General features: G+C 45.3%; 1 protein-coding gene across 1 annotated transcript; it reads right to left on the bottom strand.

Moving 5' to 3' along the window:
- Window positions 1-2,128: 2,128 nt before the first annotated feature.
- On the bottom strand, window positions 2,129-12,617 carry LOC119432734 (protein phosphatase inhibitor 2). Its single transcript, XM_037699891.2, has 5 exons — window positions 12,449-12,617; window positions 7,395-7,571; window positions 6,318-6,400; window positions 5,342-5,538; window positions 2,129-2,266 (listed from the first exon to the last, which is right to left on the bottom strand). Exons 1-4 carry the CDS (start codon window positions 12,568-12,570, stop codon window positions 5,363-5,365), a joined length of 558 nt encoding a protein of 185 aa, XP_037555819.1. The 5' UTR covers window positions 12,571-12,617; the 3' UTR covers window positions 2,129-2,266; window positions 5,342-5,362.
- Between the last annotated feature and the right edge of the window lie 251 nt (window positions 12,618-12,868).

Here is a 12,868-nt window from a genome sequence, read left to right as displayed (position 1 = left end):
CAAAAGCTGCGAGAACAGATTTTAATGCGCTTGTATTATGCAGGTATAAACTGCGCCGTCCGCGTTGTGCGCACAACCAGACGAGGATGGTGAAAGACTGAGACACCCGAGCGCTAACTTGCAACAATTTACTGAGACCCGCGAAGGGCTTGAAGTTTTTGTGACGTGGAGAGGCACGTGATAGGAGGAAAGATGACAAATAGTCACCTAGTCTGCTGATTTAATCAGGTATGCTATACATTTTTTTCTAGCATTCTTGTATACATTTCATTACTTTTTTAACCTTTTACCGCTACCTATGACTAAAAGATTAAAATTAAAATTACATTATGGGGCTTTACGTGCCAAAACCACGATATGATTATGAGGCACGCCGTAGTGTGGGACTCCGGAAAATTTGGACCACCTGGTGTTCTTTAACGTGCACCTAAATCTAAGTACACGGGTGCTGTAATCCCATCACCGTGCGTTGAAAGAAAAATAACTAAATTGATATCTTTGTTGCGCGTTGGATTGTGGGTTCTTATAGAGGTAGCTATATGTTACATAGCAGCATCTATAGTGTATGTGCACACACACACGCATATTTCATAAGAGCCACGAAGAGCAATCCTTGCGCTGATTTTACCGTATTATTTAACATCTAGCTCTGATGAACACCTTCAGTAAGCATTCACTTTATTTTTCATTTGTTTTTGTAAACAAGTGTTTCCCAAACTTTAGTTTGCATAGTCTACAAGGGAGAGAGAGAGAAAGGCTTCACCGCATGAAAGGGGAAGAGGACGGTCTGAGTAACGCGCTTCTGGCCAGCTACTGCCCTGTGAAGAAAGCAGTAAAATGACAGGTAGCAACGGATGCATGGGATGGGATGGGGTAATTAACCTCATTATAACGCAGTTGATGGGGGAGCCATAATTGCTTCGGTATATCCATTAATTCGTTATATCCACGTATACTTCGTTATATTCGTTATTTCGTTATCCCTTGTTTCTTTATAACGAAATTTGACTGGTAGATGAAATAGGGTAGGACGGAAGTGGAGATAAAATCACTATACAAGATGCATCGATTCGTACTCTTGGCTCTTCCTGCAGCCCATGTGCTTGGCCGGTCTCCTTTGGTGGGTTGGTATACCTTCCTATATACTAAGCACCAATCGGCACGCTGCAAGGAGATGTAGCTTCTCCGCAATATCAACTTGGCTAGTATGTATGCCTGTGTTTGTCGACAGGTGCGGTTCGCAACGAACACGAAGCATGTCGTAAACCGATTCTGTCGCGAGATTTCGCGATCGCCTGCATTTCGAGTTCTGTGCGTTGAAACACAATCTGTTCAGCAAATTTTCCGGCAGGCAGCACGCGAAAGCGAACTCGTGGCGTTTATGAAACGGTTTTATGATGCCACTTGAAACACTGCGAGAACTGTGCGCCGAGCACTGAACAACGGAAATGCTCACTGCCGTAAATTGTATACGTGTAATGTTGAGGCAGTCAGCAGTACCGATTAGGAAGCAAGCGAAATATGACACTGCACTCGAGATACAGCAGAAATCGAGTTGGTCAGTAACTATTATAGATAGTAAGTGATAATGGTAACTATAATTATAGCTAACAATCGAGTAATATTAAAACGAGTGCCAAAGTAAAGGTAGCGCCAGCTAATAGGTGGTGCTTTGGGGTTTGGTGCATGAAGAAAAGGATAGGAAATACACTCGTCCCGTTAAAAAAATAACAATAAGACTCATGATGAGGATTATTACATTCTATTAGCGCACAATATTGATAGCGTTTCATTTTGAAAATAGTGCGTCCATATGTACATAGAAAATCAACACGTTGATACCACGCGCGTTTTTTTTTTTTTTTTTTTTTTTTTTTAAGAACGACACAAAGATGGTGGTTGAACGACGTGGCGCGCATCATGAAAGGCTATTTACAACGGTCAACCGAAGAATAAGCGTGCCGGGGCGCGACCACTACACGACATCTGGGCAGGCGTGTCACGTGCCGCTCGAGAGTACAGACGAATTTAGCGGGAAACCGGGAGGGTCACGAACTGGCTAGTCTGTCAACCATGAGTCGACCGTCGCCGTCTTTAGCCGATCCAGGGACGTCGGAGGCGCCCCCGTCAAGCGATACAGTCTGGGAAACGGCTGGGGAGAACGGCGTGTAAAGGAGGTGTGGATGGAGGTTTCGGCTCAGGTCAATGGGCATGGCGACGATCATCGGGGGAAGCAGAATTTTTGTTCTGTCACGGGAATGTCGACCTGTAAAATATATATAGAGAAAGAATAGCTCTAAAGAGGGTATAATAAAGAGGCTATAAAGAGGTTCAAAATATGCCCCCCTTCCCGGCCCCAGTGTATTGAGCCGTGCTCACTAAAGGTTTGCAGAAAATATCGCCTCTTCCTCTTCACAATCACTCTTTCTCTGAAAATATGGGAGAACGTGGGAGCGGGATGTCTATAGTTTGGCGGCGACGTTCCGGCAAAAAAAAAAAAAAAAAAAGCAACGGCAGCGTTTTACACATCAAGGCAACAACTCCGAAGTGAGGGTTCAAAGGGACTCAAATAGAAACACTAAATCAGTTTACACTGATAAACGATGCTTTAACAAACTCAATTTAGCTAATTTCGCTATAGGAGGCTAATTATTAGAAGAGAAAACTCATTTAGTCCAAGTTCTGAACTTTCTGAATTTCGCGGCGAAACACCAGCGCCGGTAGGCCAGTGTGACGTCACGGACATGAAATTATAAATTACGCAAATGTGGCCCAGATGCTCTTGAATATTACTAAGATGTTCTGTTGTACGCCTCATTACCGATAACAATTTAACCAGTCAAACCCCATAACGAAACGGTCTATAACGAAACAATGTATATAAGGAAGTGAAATACTCCCTGAAATCGCTATTGAGATTCACAGCGCAGTGTATGCAATATAATGGATATAACAAAGCGATTATGACTCCCCTATTAAACTTCGTTATAACGAGGTTTTACTATATAGCGCTCAGCGGACACCGTCAAAACTCAAAGCTGATGCGGGAACCTGTCGGCGGTGTCGCCACCCGTTTTTCGTTTCTGTGTCTTGTTTTACCAGGCCTCCTCTCACAGTAAGAGTGGTGTTTTCTTTTTCTTTCTTTGATGTTGTTGGGTATAATTTACTAATGCATCTCAAATATTTTTTTTTTCTTTTTACTGATAGCTCTTTTCCATGAAGGGGTCGAACCCTAGCGTATCCTCCCGAGTAGGAGGAAACACCGCCCTCAAAAGCAAGGTTTCACCCATAGGTCATACTTTTGCCCATTCGGGGAGGGTAGCCTGGCTCCGTTTACGGCGTGTATAAACAGGCTCTGTTGCACTCTTAAAAAAATAAAAATAGTTTGCACCCTTTGGGGCTTCGCTTCTCCCAAAACAATAACCATCATCTGTCTTGCGCGACGTTCTCTTCTTTAACGCTGGGCGCCCGGTACTTACTTCCAGGCCAACAACGACATGCGCGTCATCAGCCTGACATAGCATTCTTGACAGTAAAGTAGCGAGCGCAGCGTTTTCAAGACAGGAAACTCAAGCAAGGCAGACGTCGATGATTGTAGAAGATAAGGCCCAAGGGGCGCAAGCTTCTTTAAGAGTGTGCTAAAATGGAGGAGACTGGGCGCCATATGAGACTGTTTAAGGAATTGACTCTTAAAGAAATAAGCCAATTAACAAACAGGCGCGGGTGGCCGCTGTTACCTATAGACCTGGAAGGCATAGCAACACGGAAGTGACCTGGAACACCCGGTAGGATTGACCTAGGAAGGTATAGCGCTCACTTCCTTCAGAGAGGGGAATTTGTGTGCATCCCTCCCAAAGGTGACCATCAGAAGTTGTCCTGACGTATACAAGCTTGCTCGCTTATCTAAACGCTTTTCTGACGGTGTCTTGCCGAATATATTTGTCGATATACGGTGTTTCTAGGAATATATTTTAAGTATGATGTTAAACAATTGCAGTTTTTAAATAAAAGGGCGGTTCCTTCGGAGACATGCCGTCAGCGGTGGTGGCCACGAAATGACGGGTGATACGCGGCAATTAGTCGCTAACGAAACGTACTGATTAACTTTCGAACCTTTCAATTTCAGCGGGTTCATCGTAATCGGGAAATTGAACCAGACTCTGCGTTCAAGTCATGCCAACTTTTGGATCCGGAAAAATGCGCTTACTCGCGGAACTGTGGCACGAACAATTTCGGCTATATCAGAGAGCGCGAAACCGAAACTGAGAGGCTACAGAGAGCGCAAAGCCGCGCCCTTCGAAGTGACGTTCTGGCTTACGTCATCCAGCAGTCAGCAGCTCCGTGTTCCTCCTTGTCGCAGAGCGCTGGCTGCCCGCCACTAGTGCCCGCCTAATACCGGCCCAGATAGGCCGGTATTTCGCAAACGCTAATTCGTTTAGGAGATGCTAAAACTCAGAGAAAAGTGCTAAAGTTTTTGCGTGAAACGGGTGTATTTGTCGAATTAGAATAATCATTAAAAATAAGGTTGAATGTTAATGACTATGTCGCTGCAGAACTTTATGTCAGCGGCTAAGTAAAATATACCTGGTTACTGCAGTAATAGCTCTGTGTCCTCTTTGATCCGCTTAAGTTTCCTTCCTAAGAGGAAGCTTTAGCTCGAGCCCAACTCCGATGCCGCCTATTCCACCCCTCCCCCCGTACAAACGCTCTTCTGAGATAATCACTGGGCTGATTTTAATGAACTTTGTTGCATTTGAGAGAGAAGGTTAAATTCTAGTGACTGTTGGAAGCGGAATTGATTTAAGGTCTGAATTTTTTTACAGGAATATTCAGAAATTGGTAAGTTTGAAAAAAATATATAGAAGCACGAAGGTTACCAATTTTGTAGCTCTGCACCTAGAGCAGATATCGCAGTTCTGTAAACTGCATCCATTAGAGCATCCAAAGCGGACAAACTTGATACGTCAATTTATATCTTATGTTAATTTGTTACATTGTCTACAAGGGTTTTGCAAAATTTCTACTCACAAACTAGTGGTCCACTTGAGAGCCATGTATAATATATCGATTTTGTCTGCTTTAGATGCACTAGGAGGTGCAATTTACAGAATTGTGATAGCGTTTCTCATTGATGGGCATCAGAGTTGCAAACATGATAGTTTCGTTTTAGGAGAAATCTGCGATTTCGGCCAAATTTTTATTTAAGAATTCACGACCTATAAATCGAAAATTCGCAACAAACCTCTACAAATTTGACGCCGTGGTTGCCGAGAAAAACGATTTCTCCTTTCCCATATGTTTACATAGGCTCGAGCCCTCCAGCTAATCTAAGGGCCGTCACCTCTGATAATTCGGGCCCCAGTCACTTCTTTTTGGCGCTCTCAGCCGCCGCCTCCGCAGCCTTCGCCACCGCCTGGGCCTCCTCGTCCTCGGCCTCTTCCTCGTCCTCGCCCTTCTTCATTCGCTCCCGCGCTTCCCTGACGGCCTGGAACTCGTTGTAGTGCATCTTGCGCCTCTTCTCGAATTCTCGTTGGCGCTCTGTGAAAAAACACAATATTCGCGACACGAATTTGCGAAAGAAGTGGATGCCGGGCGTCACCGTCAGACATCGACATATACGTCTGCCTTTTGTGAGAACAAATCAGGTTTGAGGCTCGTGTACATTTTACACACATGTTGGCGGATGCACAACAGTATTTCTTTTCCATCCTTATTCAGTATTGGTAACATTTTTTTTTTTTTTTGCGCCAAAGTCATCCACGGAACACACTTCTTTGTCCATACGCATAGGTACATCTCCTGAGAAACTATACCTAATATCGTTTGCAGAAAAGCTACCTAATTATCATTAATTACAATCGACTCCCGTTAATTGGAGCCTTGCGTGACCGCAATGTTTGGTCGAATTATCCTAAGCGTCGAATCAACAAACGTCGATAAAATGAACGAATTCTAATCGAAAACAATGTTTTCAAACAAAGAACAATGTTTTTAAATACTCCTTTTTTCTTATATAGTCGAGTGGAACCACCTTGATATAGTAAGTGGGTGGAAGTGGACGACGGTGGATCAATTTCAGGCGTTCATTGAACACAGTATGTGAATTCTGTTTCGTGTCATTTCTTGTTTTTAATGATTTGTACTTCCATAATTGTGTTTACTAATCAGGTGTAGTATTTTTTTGAAGTTTTGTGTTCTTTACTTGTTTACTATGTTTTACTATTTTGATGTGTACTGATGTCAATCCCACCCTGCCACGGCCCCTACATGGGGTTGGCAGTATTGTAAATAAAAAGAATGATGAAATAAATACGTACCTCTCTGAGCCTCCGTCATATTCTCCTCTTCCTCACGCTTGATCCTGGCCGATTTCAGCGTCTCGTTGCGGCAGATTTCTATTCTGGGTGAGAGCAGCAGCAGTGACAGTGAGCCATGCTATAAACGAAGTTCCGAGTTGTCGCATTCACTCGCGCACATTTATAACTTCCTCTTACGAGATGTATAATATACTGACTGCTAATACGTGGCACTTACTATTGCAATCAACCTTGGAACACTCGTATACGTCATTGGCGTGTTGGCCTTTCGCAAAATCTGTTTAATGAAACACAAACTAGGAAACGCCCCGGCTGTATAGTGACCGTATACTCTTCAGTCACACGTCATTTATTCGGCCTAAACTTGAATATGCGTGCAGATTTTGGGAACACTGCGTCGAATTAAGCATCAATTGCTTGTGCGTGTCGATGCATGCATGTGACGTTCGTGTGGTCACTCTACACCTCGAGTAGCATGCCATGTCACCAGCCAGCCAGCCAGCAAATCAATCAATCAATCAATCAATCAATCAATCAATCAAATATCTGCAGCACGGAGTGTTATATCCGTGAACCGACGGCTGCATGCGAATCTTCGCGCCAAAACCTGAGTGTTGACAAGACTATCGATTAATCAATAAATGAATGAATCAAAGAAATGCGAAAGCATCGCGGCCACGTTAGCAGGAGCGCCGCGACTGCACGTGACCAAAGTGTTCGTCACAAGGTGCGGACAACGCATGGTCGTGGGTTTGACTCCCAGCGAAGGTTAAGGGTTCGTCCCAACAAAGGTCTTGAGTTCGAGTGCCTTAATTAACTGTGCCTGAATTCGCATTATTTAGCACCAAAGATCGTGGGTTCTAGTGCCTTAATTAACTCTATCTTAATTAACTGCCCCTTAACACCAAAGTCCAGGGTTCCTAGCCTTTTTGGACCATCATGTGGTCACGCCGACGCCGGATTTCTTTCGCCTTAATAAGCAAGCAAATAAGTAAATAAATAAATAAACAAACCAAATATGATTCATCGCTCCCCGCGCGGACTGCCGCATCCGTGAAGCAAAGGCTGCATGCGTACCTCTGCGCCAATACCTGGGCGTCGACGGGACTTTGTTCTTTGGTCATGTCGTAGCTGTAGGGCGTCTTGGGTTCGGCCACCTTCATCAAGCCGTAGTCCTTGTCTTGTGGGTGGAACGTCTTCTTGACGTTTTCCTCGTTCCACTTGACAGCCGCGTCCGGCGGCACCTGAACAGCCCTGAAAAGTTTGGTCCCGAGCATGGCACGTTCCGATCACAGAGGGCGCGTAGGCACAGCTCGGGAGAGGGAAGTAATTACGCCCTTTCTTACTCTCCCGAAGGCTATAGATAAGCATTGCGATATAGAGGCTGCGCTGGGCTATACAGAGATACTTTTTTACAGCTTCCACTATAGCGACCAAAAGATAGTGCGTGGCATGCGAAATAAACATGTCAGTATGCGTCATCTAATTCGACGCAAGCATTAAGTGTCATACTGTTAGGTCGCAAAATATGACGCATTTATTACACAAAAGGCATCGCAGATCTGAACATATATTTACAACCAAACGAGAGGAGTAAAACGAATATACGTTTCCGCGACCAGTGGCAGCGGCGAACCGCCATGCGCTCGCCACCAAAATATAGTATAGGTCGCATAGATTAAATTATGAGGTTTAACGTATCAAAACTACTATCTGATTATGAGGCACACCGTGTGGGAGACTGCGGATTCATTTTGGCCACCTGGGGTTCCTTGCCGTACACACCCTTAAACAAGTCGCAGTTTCGCCCGAAAGGCGAAGCATCGATTGCGACAGCAAATTATTAGACAGCAATACGAAGTAAGGAGAGTAGTTTTATCGGGCGTATAAACTCGTAAGCATTCGTTTAGAACTGAATTAACAAGCACGGTGTCATGCGCGCACAGGCAAACAACAATACCAATTTTCCTCTGCACTTCTCTGACTTCGAAATAGACCCGGCCAACCCAAATGTCACCCTGCACTGCTTCATTTTTGGTATTACCTTGGGCTCCCAAAGCCACTTATAACCGGCCTACCGATCTTTGGTTAACCTTCAACCCGACAATATATCCGATTTGAAGCACAGAATGACTTTTGCGGACCTTAGCACTGGCACCATTACTCCTTTCTAGATTGCACGCACCACCTCACATATTTACTGCGGCCCCAAAGTGACCTATGTTTCATTACTGCTGCATTCCGCTTCCCCTTTATTTTCAGACTATCTAGGTGGTTGCTTGAGTAATTCTTTCCTTCGTTTATGTGTACGCCGAGGTACTCATATTGCTTGACTAGGGATATGACTTCTTGAATTGACACCACGTAATTACTCGTCTCTTCATTAAAGAGTATAATTCCCGATTACTCTGTGCTAGACCTAAGGCCTAGATGTGTCGCTGCGTTGCCACACATATTTGCAAGTCTCTGTAAATCTCTTGCATTGTCCACTAGTAGCACTATGTCGTCCGCAGACATCAGCCCATGGACCTTCTGTTGCACTCTGCCCATTACGAGATAAGTCAAACCCCAATTCACTCTTTTCTAGTCGTCTTTCTTTGCACTTAACATAAAGCGTGAACAACAATGGAGCCAGAGGACATCCTTGCTGTAGTCCTTGGTGACTTCATTGCCTTTCCGGCCTTCCCATACAATTTGTACTCGGTTGCCTCTATATCTCGTTCAGCAGCCTCCACGAAATCGTCTCGTCATCTTTGCCTTCGTGCTTGAGAATATCCCATAGCACTTCACTGTCTACGTTGTCGTAGGCTCTCTTAATATATATAGAAATCATATCCATAAAGATGTATACTGAGCTATTGAAATTGCTATGCACTGAGTTAGTACGAACTACAGGGTGTTTCATTTTAGCTGCAGCAAATTTTTTAAAATTGCCTGTAACAGATAGCACACTTATAATCCTTGATCTAAACTACTCGATGAGGCGGTCATTACTTCCACAATAAATCAAAACGCCTAATCGAATAATTAACATAATTACGCTAATTACCTTTGTAATTAATCATTTTGCAGTACCTTTCAAATTATGAATTATAGCCGCTGAGTTCGCAAGGCGTATCCACTTAGAACGAATTCTCAGGACTGAACCAGTTTCGAGATATTAATTTTCAAAGTGTCCGACGAAATGCATGGGCGTTCCAGTTAACTTTGCGCTCCAATGCATAAAACAGCGTTTTCCTCGCCAAGTTAACTGGAACGCCCATGGATTTCGTCGGACACTTTGAAAATTAATATCTCGAAACTGGCTTGGATTGTCATTCTATATTTCACCGACGTTACTGTAACTGGCCTGTATGAGATCGTCTAATCCTTATCACCGTTTCCTTTGTAGGTGAGGTTCATCTTGCTTTCACGCCATCCAACCGGAATTTTCTTCGTTCTAATCACTTGCTCAATGGCATTAGTCAGCAGTGCCTTGCTCTTTGGATCGAGGTTTTGTATTAGCTGCATTGGGATTTCATCGGCTCCGGCTGCCATGTTATTAGGGACATTTTCTTCTGCTTTTTTTTTTTTTTCAGTAAAAGTTTTCTACGCTAAAGTGGGAGCCCAGCCCAGCAGTCTGCCGGAAATCAATAAAGTTCTTCTCTCTCTCTCTAAATTTTGATCTCTATGTCTTTTCTGTTAATATTGTTGCTGGATCCACTTGAGTCGGAGCTACGCTTTGTTTCGCGCCGAAGTTATCGCTAATAACGTCTCTGACGTACCACAGCGCACTGCCTCCTTCCAAGATGTTATACAGTCTTCATCCCTTAAGCCGTATGAGCCCTCAAAAAATCGCATTGCGACGCGTGCGATCGCACCGACTTTTTTCGCTCCAGTCGCTGCATGTGAAACGGCCTTTATAGCCGTTTGCGAATTTTTCGGGTGTACCAGAGCAGCGCCTCTGGTGGCTGCTCCCCGAAAAAGCCTCACGCTCCCAATAGAATCGCGCGTCGCTTTGGCCCCTCTACAAGTATATAAGTATATTTTATCGTACACTCTATACCCCAGGGGAAGGAGGAGGAGGAATGAACGTTTATTGCTAGAAACAGCGAGAAAGTGTTCTTTCTTCGCCCTAGGTGGGCGGCTCTCTCAGTCCAGAAAGCCGTTGGCTAATGCCGCAGCCCGGGCCCGGTCCACCAGACTTCGCTGATCCTCCAGGCTCTGTGCCGTTAACATTGCCTCCCACGTTTCTTCGGTGCCCCAGGGGAAAAAAATAAAATAAATACTGGCATACCTAAGAGCTCCCTAAATATTTACTATGGTTTTCTGTTGGTTTCGTCCCCTCAAGCGGCTGCATGTGCCATGACGTAACAACAAGTACACCTTGCGATTGGCGTTCCGCCAGTCCCTGCATGGAGGAGAGCACGCGGCAGCAGCCATCTCACTTTTTTTTTTCTTCTCTCCCTCAATGCAATGTGCCATCGTTTACGTGCAACGCGTGATACGACTCGGCCTGTCTCCAACTGCCGCATTAATGCGATTCACCTTCCTAGCGCATTGCCGCCGTTTACATGGATGTGAACCGCTAGCAATAAGGTGCGGGTGCGGCACTCTTACGTTCAAAGAAAAAGTGAACGTCCGGTGAACGTCCGGACGCGCGTGTGACCTCTATACTGTAGTGGGCCAAGCCAAGACGATCCAGAAGCATCTGCCCTCCCTTCACCTTTTCCCTACCGTTTGAATACCGCTCCGTTGCATGCGCGCGCGGCTCGTACTTACAAGGCACGCACAGAGGTCAAGACGCTTGTCTAGAACGCACTCCTGACGGCCAAATTAAGCAGCCGCCTGAGCACGAGGCGACCAGCAGGGCGAAGGAGTCGAGTACACGGCATAAATTTAGCAGCGCATGGTCACCTCTAGATGAATAACATGTGGTTTGGCACCACGTGTTAACGCTAATGTCGCCAGCGCAATCTGGAGAACGCCGCTCGCGCGTTCTACAGACGAGTGTCTTGCATGGACTTCCGTACCGCCAGCATAAATTGAAACGTGATCAGGAAATAACTGATCAGACCGCCCCGTTACAGGTTGCAGGTAAACATAGCAGCTGGCGAGCAGCTAGAGAGCATGCCCGAGTCTATACCCTTCACAATGGCAGCCGAAAACAAGGGTTGCCTGGCTGTATCACAGGGTTGTCGGCATTATGAAAGTCCCCTAGCATTACCGAGACTTGCACGTGAACCTCGAATCTCACACAACGCGTTGAAATATAGTTTCGGAATTCGCATTTGACATTTAAAGGGATAGACAACCGCTCAGAACATGAATTGAGATAACCCCGCTGATGGAAATATTGTATGTCTATCGTATTGGTTAGAACGGGCTGCGTTTTTCTCATTAAACGTGGATGTATATTTTTAATTCTTCACTAAAAGTCGCGAAAGATGACCTTTGGGGCCCCACGCGGCAAAAACATGAACATACTATGAGGTCTACCACGTGACCTTGTACTAGTGTACGCGGTTCCTGGTCTTTTTTATTAATATTGAAATGCAGTAACATTCTTTCTGTTATGACTTTTTTCTAACTTACAATGTGCAGATAAGCCTTCGTTTGTAGTGAGCAGAAAAGTGGCGCATGCCTTCGCCTTCGTTTTCAATCAGTTGGCCTGGCTCGTCTATCGACAGAATAACGACGCCGGGGGCCAGCCAGCCGTGACGTAGGCGCGTACTTGGGGTAAAAACGCCGTACAACTACTCTGCACAACAACGCAAACTTATTGTACCATTCTATTTACCTTTAAAAGTGGTTCGAAAGGTGACAATATAGGTGGTTAATCATAGTTGCACTCTCCCTCCAGTGAAAGCAGGACGATGGGCGGTTTTCACAATTTGCGAGGTGGGCTATCGTCATCGCTATCACTTCTCAGCGTTGCTGGAGGAGGGACTGATTTTTAAATTTTTTTAGAGGCTGCTCAGATCGAAAAATTCCGCTTACAAAATATCCACGCGCTTTATCCGCTGCAGGTGTAAACACTACCGAGGGTGAGCTTTTCGTTGCGCCATAAAGAGACTGGGTCCATAAAAATCGCTCGTCAGTCCCTTTAACGGTGATGGTACACGGGGGTTTGTTGTGTCGCGTCGACTCACGGCTTCATGGCGCCTTTGTGTCGAAGGATGCCCCTGGCGCTGGTAGTCGAGTCGCTCCTCCTGAGCGCCGAGCGCTTTCCGGGCGGCTGGTCCTTAGACGAGCCGGCCCCACCGCTTGCCATGCCCCGACCAGAGGCCGGAACGCCTCCTCTTCCTCACGTCTCTACATGGCGCGCCATAGAATCATAATGGTTGGCTGACTCTAGGTGACGAGGCTGAACCCACTGCGGGGGAGGATGATGATGATGACGATGACCCTTAAAGTCTTTGGCACATACCCACTCACGGGGATCGGCCAAGAGTCGGGCACATTTTACATGTGCTACGTGAGTAAATTTAGAAATCCATAATTTCGATAAATAAATTAAAACGAGTAAAATCCAAGACGAATCGGTAAACAGTCATTATAATAGAACACAG

Source organism: Dermacentor silvarum, chromosome 11 (assembly GCF_013339745.2).
Source record: "Dermacentor silvarum isolate Dsil-2018 chromosome 11, BIME_Dsil_1.4, whole genome shotgun sequence".
Taxonomy (NCBI): domain Eukaryota; kingdom Metazoa; phylum Arthropoda; class Arachnida; order Ixodida; family Ixodidae; genus Dermacentor; species Dermacentor silvarum.
The sequence above is the reverse complement of the archived record's forward strand: the minus strand, read 5'-3'. Positions and strand labels throughout refer to the sequence as shown.